This window comes from Mesocricetus auratus, unplaced genomic scaffold (assembly GCF_017639785.1).
Source record: "Mesocricetus auratus isolate SY011 unplaced genomic scaffold, BCM_Maur_2.0 Super-Scaffold_100010, whole genome shotgun sequence".
In the NCBI taxonomy this organism is placed as follows: domain Eukaryota; kingdom Metazoa; phylum Chordata; class Mammalia; order Rodentia; family Cricetidae; genus Mesocricetus; species Mesocricetus auratus.
The window spans coordinates 79,059,198-79,075,710 of NW_024429194.1; the positions used below are offsets into that span (position 1 = coordinate 79,059,198).

Genomic DNA, 16,513 nt, shown 5'->3' on the forward strand with positions numbered 1-16,513 from the left:
CAGTACCAGGCACAGCAGCGCGGCAAGGTAGACTTAGTCAGCTCTGCCTCAGTGCAGCAGCAGGAGAGCTGACAGAGAGGACAGGTGACTCTCCAGCCTTCTTGAAGTCAGAACCTTCTCTGTGAGGCTTGGCTCTGTCACATCAGAGCTCTGCACTCTTAGACCGTCTACATTGGTCAGTTGTGAATAGATGCCATCGTGCAACCAATATTTGATTAGTAACACTGTGTGCAGTGACCATTTTAGATACTGGAGACAGTAAGGGACAAGCCCATATGCCTATGGAATTTTCACGGAGATGGGTGAACATGCTTTCAAGGCAGTGCTGAATACTGCCCTACTGTGCCTTGGGATCCTTTAGCTGGGAGAGGGGGAGTCCAGGGATACATCCCATCAGGAATAGCAACTAAGGTTCCTTAGGCCCGTTAGGGAGGGAACAGTCAGGTGACTGACATGAAAACTCCATCCCTATCCCTCTGGTGGGTGTAGATCCACATCCATCTACAGATTGAGCTTCAAGGCCTTGGAAGGTGGCTCTCTGTTCTTCTCCCAGCCTTCCCTTGCCTGCTGGGGCCAGCTTGCAGGACTCTTCCCAGCCGCCAGGAGACCAGGACCTAAAAAGAGACCGATGCCCAAGGTCACATTGCTCGTCGGCACACACCGGCAGTTCCAAAGCCTCCCACCACCAGCACACGACCTCTTGAGCAGTATTTCTGCGCTGCTGGGCACCCCGCCTGTCATTACAACCCCTCCCCCGCCCGTCGCGCGTGCAGACCTAGCAGCGCCCAGGAACAGAGAGCCACAGCCTCGCGACGTCCAGAGCACCCGGTCGCTTCGACCGCACTCCCCACACCCAGACCCCTCGGCTGCCTCCTCTGACCCCTCCCGTTTCTTCCTAGGCCTATTCTGCGTCCCAACCTAGGCTCCCTCGATCTTCTGCTTCTTCTGAGTCCCCAAGTTCAGCGTCTCCTGTCTCATCTTGGTAGTCTCCTCCCGGGTCCCCACACCCCGCCCCGGGTCCCCGCCGCCCTCTCTGCGTACTGGGTGACGCAGCGCCGCCTCCCGCTCCCGCCTCCCCGCGACACCGCCGGGCTGACTGCAGGGGCCGCTAACGGTCCCGCGCCCCCCGGCGTCCGCGCGCCCCGCGCCCGGCGGACGAGGCCGCGCCGGCGGCGATGGGCGCGATGGGGGCGGCGGAGCCGCTGCAGTCGGTGCTGTGGGTGAAGCAGGAACGCTGCGCCGTCAGCCTGGAGCCCGCGCGGGCGCTGCTACGCTGGTGGCGGAGTCCGGGGACCGGGCCCTCCGCGCCCGGTGCTGGTGAGTGTGGCAGTCCGGGACTGATGGAGCTGGTGCTGCATCCACGCCAGGGCCTGCGCAGTCGGAGCGCTTAGGGCAGCCGAGGTTGGGCGAACCCGGGAGGGAAGAAGAGGCCAGGGCACCGGGAGAGGCGGCCAGGGCACCCGAGGCGCCGGGGACCCGAGGTGCAGGGCCCTGGTGCCGGGCGTTCTGAGTATTCTGCGGCCGCTGGCGGGGAACCGTCCCGGCGCTGAGGGCCCAGACACTCCAGGAACTGGGATGACAAAGCCTCTGGAGGTGCTGGAGGGGGAGGGGAAGGGCGGGCGTCCGCAGCCCCCAGCGCATCTGCCGGATCCCAGGGGAAGTCTGTTGCTGGTGCTGTCCTTCGGATGCTCAGGCACACCTGGCCAAGACTGGTGTCTGGTCACCTCCTTTCTCCAATATAGTGAAACCAAGCACAAGCACAAGCTTTTCTACTGGAGAAGCCCAGAGGTACCCCGGTAAGGACTTTCAGTGATTAGGCAGTTGAGCAGGGAGCTTTGACTTTCTGTTGGGGGATGCACCCTGCTCAGAAGCCTTCCGGACTGAAAGAAGAGTAGCTCAGGAAAGGTGCAAGCCACCGGCAGTGGCTGAGATGGTACAAGGGCACTGGAGCCTCTCTCTGGACTTTGTTGCAGGTCTGTCTGGTGGCCTAGGGATTGGCAGAGGTTTATAAAGATGTCATTGAATCCTCCTTAAAAGGAGGATTACAGAAGATTGTGTGTGGACTCCAGGGGTGGGGGCACCCAAGAGTGGCCTTGTGGATGTATTCAGTTTCAGTCATTCATTGCGTTTTGTTTGATTTTGGTTTTCCCTGTGTGACTCAGGTCAGCCTCAAACTGGGATCACAGACATGTGCCACCAAGCCCAACTTTAGTTTGCTTTCTCTCTTCCTCTTTCTTTGCTGAGGATGATGGAATCCAAGGCCTGGGTCTTGCTAAACACAGGCTCTGCCAACACACAGCAAACATGATCTGTAAGCTCCCCTTGAGTGCCTGCCTGCTAGGTATGGGCCTAGGTATCCTAGTCTGGGTTCAATACATGTGAAGTCTGATGCAATGGGGGTGCATTTTCCATTTAAGGAGGCACAGAGGGACACAAGGGGATTAATGTGTCTGATGGGCTTGGATTCTGAGAAGAGCCTCTGAGAGTAGGTATCGAGGGTGAGCCACAAAAGATGGTCACTGACCAGGACAGGGTGGGCTGAGCAGGTCTCAACTACATGATAGCATTTGCCCAGAGACCTGGAGAGACTGAATGTTGATGTGTACATGGGATGGGGAGGACCTTTCAGAGGCAGGAAGAGCCTTAAGACATGGCTGTGTCAGGGTCAAGGTTGATGGGGGAACAGCTGGAGAAGAGGGTCTAGGACTCCTGCAGCCTGGCAGGCTGAGGTGGGCACTGGCCTTTATTGTAGGTATAAAGGGAACCTCTGGATAAAGGTGGTATCTAGCTTAACTTTTTACACAGACCTGGTGATCTCTTCAGGGATGACAGAGAGAGAAGGAGCAGAACAGAGTGGGAGGGACACAGTTGGCCCAGTCTAGGTGGAGATGGTGGAGATAGGCAGGCTTGAGTGTAGTGGGGTTGACCCTCACTTTGCGAAGGTACCTATGGGAGAAGCATGGGTTTTTCTTTTAAGAATCGTTGGGAGTGGGAGTCGTGGGAGTCAGGACTCCCTGGTAGACGTTCTGAGTTTGGCATGTCAATCATCCATTTACTCATTCAACCCAAAATGGCTTTTTGGTGTCCTGTGGGTAGGGGGAATGTAAGTATTCTGACATTGTGTCTCAAGACTCTGCAAACTACACTGAGCTAAAGATAGGTAGGGCTAAGGTGACCTCAGACTGGTGACCAACCTGGTTTCTGGCCTTGGGATCAAAGCAGCATTGTCTTCAGAGTGACTTTCTGTGGCTCAGTGCCTGGGACTTGATGACCCTGAAGTCTTCCTATGTGTCCCTGGCGCTACCTCCCAGAGCCACTTCTCTCCTGTTCTCTGGCTTTACCATCGTTCTGCCTAGGCTTGAGTGGGTTGAATTGCAGGTAAGTAAGCCTCTAGGGCCTAGAGTCTAGGCTTAGGATAAGAATGCCATTGCATGGGGTGCTCAGTGTGTGCAACCTCTGCTTCATGTCACACACACCAAATGGGCTCCAAGGTGGGGTGTTCTGCTGGCCCAGCTGGGACTTGCAGCTGAGCAAACCCAACCCCATGAGATATATAGCACTGCCTCTTTTGAGTCTGGAAGGATATAAATGCATGGACAGGGCCCGCCTCCCTTCATGGGCTGGGTGGGACATCATCCATTGCCTGTTGACAATATTGGCACAGTTGCAGTTTCTGGTGCCCACATTCTAGGTTTGGTTTGCTGGCAGCGTCCACTCTTGGTCTGCTTGTTTTTGCTGGCAGGTGGCTTCCCCAGCTGGCCAGCTCTGTACAGAGAGTATTGCATCACCCCTGTGAAGTGTGGAGCTACTTTTGTGTAGGCTCATCCATAGTCACCTGAGGGCAGTGTAACAGACCTGTCCTCTCTAGCATTGGCTGTGGGGGACCAGTTGGTAGGCTGTCCCAGAAAGTACCCCGCTCTCTTCCCCTTTCCCGGCACTCTCCACCTCCATGTGAATACAAAAACAAGTTGGCAAAGTCTAGTTTAGGAGAGAGGGAAAGGGAGAACCAAGATGCCTCCTTCCTACCCTACCCCCACACCTATTTTCAACCTCCCAAAGAATTAGGCCTATTTCTTAGAGTAAGGTGAGCTTGTAGTCTGTGGAGTCAGGAGAGCAGGCTGTGAGCAGTTCATGGCACATTTAGTTCAGTTAGCCAGCGGCACTTCCAATCTGCCACTCCCCCAAGGTGTGTCTGGACACACCTGAATTGCCTGGGTTGGGAACCGTGGACAAAGGATTGTGCAAAAGCAGATTGTAGGACCTGTGAGAGGCTGGCAGCCCTGGAACTCCAGGACAGCCCTTAGTGACACTGGGCACCCAGCTGGGTGTTTCATTTATTCCTCATTCACTCCTGCTTTAGAGAACTGGAAGATACGAATTGCTTGTGTCCCTAGGTGCCTAGTGCACAGCAGAAGCAGGCTCTGAACCCAGGCACACGCTTTCTGGGGCGGGAGTCATGCTGGCTCTCTGCCAAGTGCCCAGCAACAGAGATAAGAACTCAATCTTGGGAGGGGGAGATCGGCACTGAAGGAAGCTGATCCAGCAAGTGTTTCTCCAGACCGCAGCCTAAGCGGAAGTGGGGCAGACTAAAAACAGGAAATGTGGGGGGTTGGGGGGGCTTCCCTAAGTGGGTCACTAGTTGAACTTGAGGCAGTCTGGAGTGATGTCTGAGCTTCTCCCCATGGCTGCAATAAGGCTCATTATCAATTCTGCATTTGTTCTTTCATAGTACTTGCTGTGCGTCTGTGTGTGCAGAGGGCTCAAGAATGGCATTGGGCCGGGCGTTGGTGGCGCACGCCTTTAATCCCAGCACTCCGGAGGCAGAGGCAGGCGGATCTCTGTGAGTTCGAGACCAGCCTGGTCTACAAGAGCTAGTTCCAGGACAGCCTCCAAAACAATACAGAGAAATCCTGTCTCGAAAACAAAAACAAAAGCAAACAAACAAAAAAAGAATGGCATTGGGACCACTGCCTAGGCTCCACCTTTGTAGGGAGAACCTCCCTTATCTTCTACCAGCCTCTGCTTGGGTGCCCCAAAGCTGGCAGTGAATTCATGGGCAAGTCACTGCTGTCTTTGCCTACATCCTCACCGTCTCCCCCCTCCACACACACACCGTGGGTCAAGAATGGGCAAGCTCACAAAAATAAATCATGAGACTGAGGGTATAGCTCAACTGTAGAGTGCTTGCCTAGCAGATACCAGGCCCTTTGCAAAAAATAATGCTGATTTAATAAAACCTTGAGTCTAGAGATATGGCTCAGTAGTTAAAAGAGCATGTACGGCTCTTGCAGGGGACCTAACTAAGTTTGATTCCCAGAACCCACATCGGGGTAGCTCACAACCACCTGTAACTACAGCTCCAGGGTGAGAGCCAACGCTTCCAGCTTCAGCGGGCACCTGTACTCATCTGCACTTAGTCTCTCACACAGACATAATTTTAAAATAAAAATAAATCTTCTTTAAAAAAATCTAGAAAGCGGAAAAACTAGTGTTATATGCACAAAGTGCTTAATGCTTGGGTGATTGTATATGCAAATATGCACAAAAGGAAAACTAGGGCAATAACTATAAGCTGTTTTCCATATTATCTTGCTGCTGTGAAACATGGCTTTTTAAAAAGAGCAGCCTCACTGAGATCTGCTTCTCCTGCAATAAAACCCTCATATTTTAAGGGCGCAGTTCCAAGTGTTTTGATAACTTCGCACCTGTGTAAACATAGCCAAGATAGGGTACGGGAGCCACAACTCACAGCCTCTCCCTCCCCCTGTCTCCAAGGGACAGGTTTCAGTCTACAAATGGCTCATAGAAACACAGCCACACAGCCCAAGTCTGCCTGATGGCTCATCTCTTCTTGCTGGATTTATTTATTTATCTGTTTATTTATTTATTTGTTAAGCAAGACAGGGTTTCCTGTGTAACAGTACTGGCTGTCCTGGAACTCACTTTGTGGACCAGGCTGGTCTTGAACTCACAGAGATCCACCTGCCTCTGCATCATAAATGCTGGGATTAAAGGCATCTGCCACCACCGCCTGGCTCCTTACTAGTTTTAGACACCATGTGAACATGATTAATTCTTTTTGGCTTAAATTATATTTGTGTGTGTGTGTGTGTGTGTATGCACATGTAGTTTACACATTAATTCCTTCTTGGACTTGTTTTCATCTTTGGCTTCTGGGATCCTTTGGGGACATCTGCTTTCCCTTTCTCTTGTGTGCAACTTTAAAGGAGAAAACAGGATCCAACTAGATCAAGATTAAGGACTGTGTCAAGCCATGATTTTTATTTGTTGTGTTTTATTATCTGAAAAGTTTCTACCAAACTTTTGCTGCTGCTGTTTTGAGATTGGGTCTTCCTTTCCAACCCAGTCTGGTCTATGTAGCTCAGGTTGGCCTCACACTTGAAACAGTCCAACCTACCTCAGCCTTCCAAATGCTGGAATTACAGGTATGACCACACTCTCCAATACCTTTGTAAATGATTAGTCGGAGGAAGTTTCCTAAAGTCAGAGTCAGGGGGATTATAGATAAGCAAATTCCTACATGAAACCTAAGATGCCATGAAGGGCAGACAGGCCTTCCTAGCCTACATGGAAACAGGAAAGGCAAAACTATATGACTATATGAAATTGTAAGACAACTGTAAGATGTTGGGCAGTTGTGGTGCAAGCCTTTAATCCCAGCATTCAGGAGGCAAAGGCAGACAGATCTCTGTGAGTCGGAGGCCAGCCTGATCTACAGAGCTAGTTCCAGGACAGCTAGGGCTGTTATACAGAGAAACCATGTCTTGAGAAATAAATGAACAAAAAGATACTGAAATTAAGAAAAAAAAGTGTGTATGTGTAAAACTTTTAAGCATCTATGAAAATTAAAGTCAGATCTCATGGTACATATCTGTAATCCTAGCACTTGGGAGGAAAGGGGATGACTACCAGGACCAACTTGGACTATATATATATATAGTGAGTTCCTGTTTCAAAGCAAAACCAAATTGGTAGAGAAGAGGAAGGAATCAGGCATGGAAACGCACACTTATAATCCCAGCACTTGAGAGATGAAGGTAGGAGGACATGAGTTCAAAGCCACCCTGGGTTGTATAGTGAGACCTTGTCTTCAAAAATATTGAAAGACGTAGGCATTCCATCAGAGCAATGCAGTGGATGAAAGAATAGATGATAGACAGCTAGGTGACTGATAGACAGATTATTGATATATTAGATGACAGAAAGACAGATTGATAGACATATCAATAAAAAGATACTGATAGACAAGTGATAAGTTATTGAAAGACAAGTAAATTATAGATTATTGATAGGTGAGTAGATGATCAATAAATAGAAGATAAATGGATAGATGATTGACAGATTGATGCCATTCATGGAAACAGATCCCAGAGTGGAGGCCAAGCACCTGAGTGGATGCTGTGCCCGGCCTGTGGACTGGAGGTCGCGCTGCATAGCATCCTTGCTGGAGGGGCTTCAGGAACCCACTGTGGTAGGGAGCCCAGTTGGAGGACCAAAGCAGTAACTGCTCTGCTGTTTTGAGAAAGCAATATCAATATCTTAAATATGAAAATCATTTTCTTTGACTTAACATCCAATTATTTTTTTCTTTCTTGGCGCTGAAGGTAGAACCTATGACCTCACACATGCTAAGTGCCTGCTTTGCTAACGAACTCCACTCCACTCCACACCCTAAAATCCCATTTTTGGTCATGTATCCTAACATGTGTTTGTAGGCCACTTCTGTTCTTGAAGATACAATATCTGTGTTTGTTTGGACCTTGCTGGTATTTTTTCTTTAAACTTCCCCAACCTTCCCGCATTCTTGTCAGCCCTCCCTCTTCCCTCTGGCCATTTTATTAGCACAGATCCTTTTGTTCTTTTCATTGGCAGCTGCCATCTGTCCAGTGCCTCTGTCCAGATCTGTCCTTGAGCTGTTTTAGCTTGAGGGTCTCATCTTGGCCCTTTTCTTCCACTTTCAGCCCTTGTAGGGCTTGAAGGACGTGGTGGGCCACACTCTAAGTGGCTAGGCCCCACAAAATTTTCCTGTGGACCCCCATAGATCTTGGTCATGGAGCCCACCCCTGTACTGTTGGGGTAGGCCTTGAAGTGTGTGGTGTGTGTAGCCAGTTCTCACCATAGGGAGCCATTTCGTTATATTTGGACAGCTTGACTGTGTCTACCCATCTGGGGACATGAGGAAGGCTGCCGGAGCTCTGACACTCTTGTTGGTTTAGCCTCTCGTGACTCAAGGCATCGTGTGGCCTCCACACTGCCAGCCACGGGAAAGAGCTGTCTCTGCCCTCTCTTAAGATTTGGTTCCAACTGTCACAGTCCACATCTCACACAACACAGAGGACCGTGAGCTGACTGCTCTTGTAGCTGGGCTGTCTGTGTGTCAGCTCTCTCCGGTCTCAGACCTCCTCTCTGTTCTGAGCCCAGTTCGTTCTTTTGGCCACTGACTGGTTCAGACAGCTGCTGCCTACAAGTTCATTGTTCTCCAACCTCTGACCTTGGCCTTGGATCCTTTGCATTCTGTTCTGTTTCCTCCCTTGGGGACACTCCTGTGATGAACGAATCCCAGGCGTCAGGACGGGAAACTTGAAAAGACAGTTCCGCCAGTTGAGTCCTGCCGGCAGGTCAGTGCTGTGGATGTCTGATGGCCCTCTGTGGAAACATAGCTGCCCACCTTCCAAGGCTACCTGTCGTGGACCTCTTTCCATGGCTCAACCCTGACCTTAGCTCACCTCCCCTACACCTGCTCGCCAGCACAGCTGAGCCATTGGCAATGCCCTGGGTCCCTGGCATTCTCACCTCGGTCCTCTCTAACCAAGGTGTTTCCCTCCTACTTTCCTGTGCCAGCCTTCCTCTCACTCCAGACCAAAATGTGCTTTGCTCTCCAGGGGGCTTTTCCTCGCCTTCTCTGGGGCAGGCTCCTTGCCAGAGCCCTCTTCCACCTGCCTCCTGGCTCTTCAAGGGCCCCTCCATCCTCTGAGGGAAGGCTCACTATCCTTGCTCAGCAGTGGGGTCAGACTTCAGGCCCTCCCTCTGCCAGGAGGGCTTTGGCCCCTAGCTCAGTCCCCTGGTACTCTCTCACCGGCATGGGAGATGCAGAAGTCGTAGTGGTGGGGTTACAGAGGTCATCACTATGAGAAGCAGGAGGAGGGGGTTTCTGTTGATTTTTTTTTTGCTGGGTGACGTTCACCCACCTTTCCTTCCCTCTAAAGCAACAGTTCCCAACAGTTGACCCCTTTGGCAGGTCAAACAACCCTTTCACAGGGTGGCATATCATATTTCCCGCATATCAGCTTCATAATAGTAGCAAAACTACAGTTATGAAGTAGTGACAAAACGTTTTTAGGGTTGGGGTCCCCACAACATGAGGAGCTGTATTTAAGGGTCGCAGAGTTAGGGAGGTTGAGAACCACTGCTTTAAAGGAATGTGCGTTGGAAGCCAGCTGGGTGTGAGGAGGCCGAAGGGTTTGTGCAAACCCCTGCACTGCCCTGGCGTGAAGGGTGCTCGTGTAAAGTGCTGCCTGTGAGGTGTCGACCTAGCAGGGCTGTGCAGACTTCATGCATGTCCCCTTATGAGGTCAGAAACGGTAGCACCAGTCAATTTACATAAAGCCGATGATATGCACATTTCCGCTGCAGTGTCTGCACAGGAAATAATCAGTAATCACATCAATCTGTGTCGGAAACAGTCTCCTTCCCGATCAGTCCAGTGACCATGAAGACCTTTGTATTGGAAGCTTCTCACCTGGCCGAGGCTGGGAGACAGCAGCCTCTACTGGCGTTTCAGTGACTCTTGAGAGATGACTGGTCTCACTGGCCTTTGGATAGTCATAAACCTGTAATCATTCTGACTGGGTTTCGTGGTTAACTAGTGGCAATCTAAAAAATCAGCAAGTGAGTGTGTCATTCCCTGCCTGTAATCCCAGATCTCTGAGGTCTTTAAGACAAGAGACTTGGAAGTGCCAGGCCACTCGGGCTAGCTGTGAGGACCTGTTTCAAAGTGTGTTTTTAAAGCTAGGATTGTCTAAAAGGGACTAACAGAAGTTTCTTTGGCTTCATGAGTCATCCAGTTACTTACTCAGCCCTGAGTTTTGAGTTTATAAGCTGCCACAGACACCTATCAACAAAGGGTCATGGCTGTGTGTCAATACAGCTTTATTTACAAAGGCAGCCAGCAGCCTGATTTGGGGCTGTGGTTATAGGCTGCCAATGCCTGCCCTAACTCATTTTTTTAGGAAAGAGGGGCTAACAGTGAATTGTCTTGCAAAAGCAGTGAATCCAGATGGCTAGAAACAATTCAATCTAAAAAAAAATTGCAACAACTGATGCCCGGGAAAATTGCTGCTATTTGAGGAACATGCTCACTTGGGGTTCCCTTCCAGCTGAATAGGCTGGGCTCAGCCCCTCTGAGGAACAGCTTCTGTACCAGTGGAGCCTTAGGTCCCCGTAATACCTCTCCGACCAGTTCAATTCATAGATACTTAAACCAGCCAGTGTTTTGGACAAGGCATAAGTTTCCACACAGCCAGTCTTCCCTGGTCTGCCCAGGGTTCTGCACGAATTTTCATCCTGAGGAGAGAATGAAACAAAGTTATCCCTCCTCCTCATAAGTTCCTAGTAACAAACCAAAGTCCATTCTACCAAAATCCACCCTAGAGAACCAATGAGTCCATTAGACTTCCTTAGAAAGCATAGGTGAAGCCGGGCGGTGGTGGCACACGCCTTTAATCCCAGCACTCGGGAGGCAGAGGCAGGTGAATCTCCGTGAGTTCGAGGCCGGGCTGGACCGACAGCCTCCAAAACAATACAGAGAAACCCTGACTCGTAAAAAAAAAAAAAAAAAAAAAAAAAAAAAAAGCATAGGTGAAAGGTTACAGGCAGGAGTGTGGGTGATCCCCCAAAGCAGCCATTCTGGAAGGTCTGTACCCACCATGGATGATGGCTCCCTCCTTGCCTTCCCCAGCCTATATACTCTAGCCTCACCCCAGAACCACACCATCTGCCACCAGTTGCAATTAGGGCAAAACTGTATACATATGGCTGGATCTGGGGGAAGGGGGGAGCTCCGGTGACCCACCCCCACCCCCTCCTTCTCTAAGAAAGTGCCAATAGTTCACAGGGCTTCTGGGATAGATTCTTGCCAGCAGGCACAGCTAGTATCATGATGTGTGATGGTGGCTGTTTTGCTGGGTGGGTATGGGGCAGCACTGTATAACACAGGGGCTCCTTGGGCAGGTAGATAGTTGAGGTATATTTAGGGGGTCTCCCGATTAGATAGATAGTTTTAATAGACTAGGAGGTAGACAGACTCCCTGCTGGACTGACAATTCGGGAGAGGGGCCATGACGAGGTAACAAAAGTGGAGAATTTCCAAGATGGCTAGCTTCTTCCTCACCCTCCTGACTTGAAGCCAAAGTCTGGCGGCTTAAAACGAAATGAAACAAATGCTTTGTAGGCTTTGTCTTTTGCCAGATGGTCCCTACTTATGGACTGGCTCAACAAGTTCGAGGCCTACTTAGGACATGTCACATGATAGTTCTGGGCCAATCAACCAGCCTAGCTTTTCTCAAACTGACCAAGCCTAAAGTAGGAGAGGAAAACCCTTCTGAGGCTTTCAGACCCTGAGCCCTGGAGAATAGACTGGATTTGGAGCAGAGGGTCTTTTTCTCAGTGTGTGTCTGGTGTGTGTGTGTGTGTGTGTGTGTGTGTGTGTGTGTGTGTGTGTGTGTGTTCTCACCCCCAGTAATCGCCTACTTTCCACTGCTGATTCTGTTTAGGGTGCTTGAGGTTTCTTTGCTACTATCTATCTCCGTTCAATTTTTCCCCGCCTTCTAATTCTTTAAGTGGCAGAAAAAACGAACCCAATCAAGACCCCCAGATTGTATCAGTTTTGGTGTTATGTTTTGATAGCTCCCAGGAAGGTTGCATCCCACCACTTTTAGAAGAATGTCCTTGAAGCGCGAAGGCCACGTTGAGTTCTGCAGGAGGCTGTCTGCTCCCCAGTCCAGTGTCCTGTCTATTGTGTGTGGGGACAGTTGGAACTCATTTATTTCCCCCATCAGTTCTGCCTGCTTCCACCTTACATGTTCTGCCTCTATTTTTAATGCACACATGGAGACTTGCCACATCTTGCTGTTACACAATGGGCCCTCCATCTCTGGAGGCCTTCCTTGGTCTGAAGTCTATCTGATGTTGGCATGGTCACCCCTGCTTTACTTTGATGAGCGGTTATGATCACAGTGTTTCTAGTCTCACTTCTAATGTGCTTACATCCTGAAGCTCAGTACAGCTGGCTTGGTTGAAAAAGAAGGGCTGGCCTTTTCAGTGGGGTGTGGTGGTTCTTATCCAAGACTCTGTCCTGAAAGGACATACCTGCCCTGCCCTGTGGCTGTAGGAGGCTGGCTTTTATTAGCATTCTTTTTCTTTCTTCTTTCCTTTTTGTTTTTTCCAAACAGGGTTTCTCTGTGTAACCCTGCCTGTTCTGGGACTCTGTACACCAGGCTGGTCTCCAGCTCACAGAGATCCGCCTGCCTCTGCCTCCTGAGTGCTGGCCTTAAAGGCGTGCGCCACCACACCATGTGTTGATGCTCTTGTCTGTGCACACTGGCGCTACCGACTGTGGTTTCTTCCACTCCAGATCAGAGCTCTGTGGTGTAAAAGGAAACCCACAGTCCCTCTCCTGCCCCCAGACTGCAGGCAGCTGCCCTGCCCCTCTGCCTCTCTGAGCCGTCTTATGTCTTGTATCTGACATCCAAGAGGGAGAGCAAGGAAAGGTACATCCAGTCCATTCCAGGAGTCGAGCCTGTGTTTTCAGAATAGATTGTTCCTACTGACCCATTTCCTGGGCCCGCCTCCCCCATTGCGCCCCATTCTGTCGCTGAGCCCAGCTCATAGTTTGAACTTCAGACACGGCTTTTTTTTTTTTTTTTTCCCCTGAGAGCTTCCCTCTGTGCAGATGCTCAAAGACTTCGGGCGTGCCTCAGCGTGTGTGGAGCCCACAGCCACCTCAGAGCTTCCATGTAATGACTCCTGTGTCTCATTCGCTTTGTTGTCAGCTCCCTGGATGATGCCGTAGGCAGAGTTTGCATCAGGGTGGAAAAGGCCAGCAGGAAGGGAACAGACAGGCTGACCACTCTCAAATGATAATTGTTACTTAGAGAGTCCGGGCCCATGTGGTATTTCTGCATTCCCTGGGGCCCCTGTGCAAGACCACTTACCTATGGTTTTAAGGAAGGTAAGGTATTCACATGGCAAATGCTGCAGAGTGGCCTATTGCCAGGGAAATTTGACTCCCATCTGATTGCCGGGTAATGAGACATGTTCCCCATCCAGCTCTCTTGGGGCACTCTTGTACAGGTGCCTGTACAGACTGGGTGCATATAGGCCACAGTGCTTGGAGCCACTTCATGCCTGTTTTCCATGGGGAGGTAGCCTCAGCCTTTGCATGACCTATACTAGAGGGTACTAGGTGCACGGCTCTGTTGTCCCATCTTCTCTTCTCCCTTTCACCTCAGATTTCAAGTTTTTAGAGAGCAGTGTGCAGCAGTTGCGGCCTTGATGATAAACTTCTCATCCCCTTGCCTCCAGTCTCCAGGCTGGGATTACAAGTGTGTGCCACTGTGCCCAGTTTGTTGCCTGGGTCTCTATCCCCTGGGCTTCCTGGGTGGCCATGGGAGAGCCGACTGAGTGGCATATTCCCATTATCTTGACTCTTGATACGTGTGGGTTTACATGCGTGTGTACCTGGGTCACTGGTGAACCTTGCTGCCCTTGAGGCATGTGGGAGCATCCAGGAGCCTCTGGCATCCCAGCTGACTGGCTGGCAGCAGACACTGCTTTCTGTCACAGCTCACCAACCACAGGGCACACAAACAGAACAGAACCAGCAAGTGCTGGAAGCTTGCGCCTGTCCACGCTCGCTCTGCGAGGCTATGTGATGACTGTGAATACTGCAGCAGGCTGTGGAGAAGGCTCTGGCAACCTCCCGCGATGACAAGAACCAGCAGGCCAGCCTCCCCCGCCAAGGGCAACTGATTACTCTGGAATGTGATGGCCTGTTGCATAGTGAGCTGCACACCACATGAGTCACCCTGGTGTGGAGAGAAGGGCAGGAGGATCTGTCTGTTGTCAGCAAAAGTATTTGCAGTTCTAGCCAAGACTCACTTACAGATTTGCAGTCCAAGTTTGGGAAGGTTTATCAGACAGGAACAAATTGAATTTATGACATTGTCCTATTTGAACCACTATTGTTTTGGTTTTTTTGAGACAGGGTTTCTCTGTGTAGCCTTGGCTGTCCTAGAACTCACTCTGTAGACCAGACATCCCAAAGTGTTGGGACTAAAGGCATGTGCCATCACTGCCCAGCTTGTCTTGTTTTTTTTTTTTATTTTATGTGCATTGGCGTTGTGCCATGGGTGTCAGGTCCCCTGGAACTGGAATTATACACAGTTGTGAGATGCCGTGTGGGTGCTGGTACTTGGACCTGGGTGCTGGGAATTGAACCTGGGTCCTCTAAAAGAGAAGTCAGTGCTCTTAACCACTGAGCCATCTCTTCAGCCCCCCTCCCAGTATTGTTTTTAATGTGGATTGTTTTATTGTCAGAAGATGAACTGTGAACAGAAACAATGTACAAAGATGCATTCAGGTTTAGCTCTGCTGTCTGGAAATGAGAAAGGGCCCATGGTCAAAGAACTGGGCAGGAAAGTGACGGAACAACTCTGGGACTGGGACATCTCTGAGCTGAACTTCAAACACGTGAAAACTGTTTAAAATATGGTTTTGTGAGATGTGCCAGACCCAGTAAGATAGCCCAGCCTTATTTGTGTTTTCTAGAATAGTACCCTCGTAAACAAAAGCCTGTGCCTTTCCAAGGCAGAGACCAGACCTTCAAGCCATTTGCTGTTCTCCCCAAATGGAGTAGGGTTTTTTAAAAAACAAAGACTAAGCATGTATGCATGGGGGTGCAGGCGCGTGTGCATGTCTGTTTGCATGTGAGGGAAACATGTATGAAGGTACATGTGCGTGTGTAGAGGCCAGGGGCTGACATCAAGCATCTCCCTTACTTACACTCCACCTTTTTTTTTTTTAATTAAAAATCTATATGTTTATTTTATGTGCATGAGTATCTTGACTGGATGTATGTTATGTGCACTATGGGTTCCTGGTGTCTACAGAGACCAGAAGAGGGTGTCAGATCTCCTGTAACTGTAGTTACAGATAGTTTTGAGCTGCCATGTGGGTGCTGGGAATTGAACCCATATCCTCTGCAAGAATAGCCAATGCTCTTTTCTTTTAAAGATCTGTCTATCTATCTGTCTAACTATCTACCTATCTACCTACCTACCTACCTATCTATCTATCTATCTATCTATCTATCTATCTATCTATCTATCTATCTATCTATTTATCTATCTATCTATCTAGATATCTATGTGTATAGTGTTCTACCTGCAGGCCAGAAGAGGGCACCAGATCTCATTACAGATGGTTGTGTGGTTGTGAACCACCATGTGGTTGCTGGGAATTGAACTCAGGTCCTCTGGAAGAACAGCCTGTGCTCTTAACCTCTGAGCCATCTCTCCAGTCCTCCCCCCCCCCCATTTTATTTTTTGAGACAGGGTCTCTTCCTGGGACCTTGGACTAGACTGGCTGACCAGTGAACCTCAGGGGTTTTCCAGCCTCTACCCACCCACCCCAAGCCCTGGGATTACAAGGATGTGCCACCATAAGTGACTTTTTAAGTAGATGCTGGGGAATTGAACTTGAGTCCTTATGCTTGCACAGCAAGTACTTTATCTACTGAACTGTCTCCTCAGACCCCTTAAAGGCAGCCTTCCTCACCCTGCTTGTGAGTTGTTTTGCAATTCATGTCACTGTTGTGGTGGAATGGCCCGGAAGCTGGAGTGGGGGGGCTCATGAGGCAAAGATAGGGGACCCCTGAGAGGAGGTGCGGAAGCTCACTTGGGCAGAGCCCTGAAGGTTGGAGGAGGCAGGTGAAACTCGGGCTGGTGGCTCTCTAACCTCTTAGATCCTGAAAGAAAATGGTGTTTGGTAGATTTCTCAAAAGACAGTGCCAGGAGCTGAAACTTGCTCTGGCTTGAATAAAATAGTGACTTCTAAGAGCTTGTGTCCCCATGTCACCTGCAAGGAGGCACTGGGGTGGACTAGGCCCTCTGGTCAAGTGTGTGGAATGATTTGAAAACCATTGCTGGTAATAAAGAGTCCGAGGCTGGACCCAGGATTGGCCAGGTTGGTGGGGATACATCCAGAGTTCCAAATGGGGTAGGCAAGGACACTTGTGGGCGCTTGCTTCATTGGGTAGTCTTTGGACACTGGGCTTAAAGTGAAATAGCCCTGAAGCCATAACAGGTTGGGGGCCCTACTTTCATGTTTTCAGACTGCAGCACCTGGGGACACTGTCCCCAGTGTCCCCAGGTCAGGTGTGTGACCAGCACAGTGCGTGGCAGGCTTGGCTCGTCACTGTGCTACCTAGGTGGGG

The 16,513-nt window shown here is 50.1% G+C and overlaps 1 protein-coding gene and 1 long non-coding RNA gene across 2 annotated transcripts in view; one reads left to right on the top strand and one right to left on the bottom strand.

The window, feature by feature from the left end:
* Window positions 1-210: 210 nt before the first annotated feature.
* Window positions 211-1,109, bottom strand: LOC106020878. Its single transcript, XR_001196278.3, has 2 exons — window positions 919-1,109; window positions 211-614 (listed from the first exon to the last, which is right to left on the bottom strand). It is a non-coding gene; the product is annotated as an uncharacterized LOC106020878 (long non-coding RNA).
* Window positions 1,110-1,119: 10 nt separating this feature from the next.
* Window positions 1,120-16,513, top strand: part of Cerk (ceramide kinase) — a 52,231-nt gene continuing 36,837 nt past the window's right edge. The window contains exon 1 of the mRNA XM_040754026.1: window positions 1,120-1,317. Coding sequence (XP_040609960.1) covers window positions 1,176-1,317 — 142 coding nt within the window. The 5' untranslated portion in view covers window positions 1,120-1,175. The remainder of the gene's footprint in view (window positions 1,318-16,513) is intronic.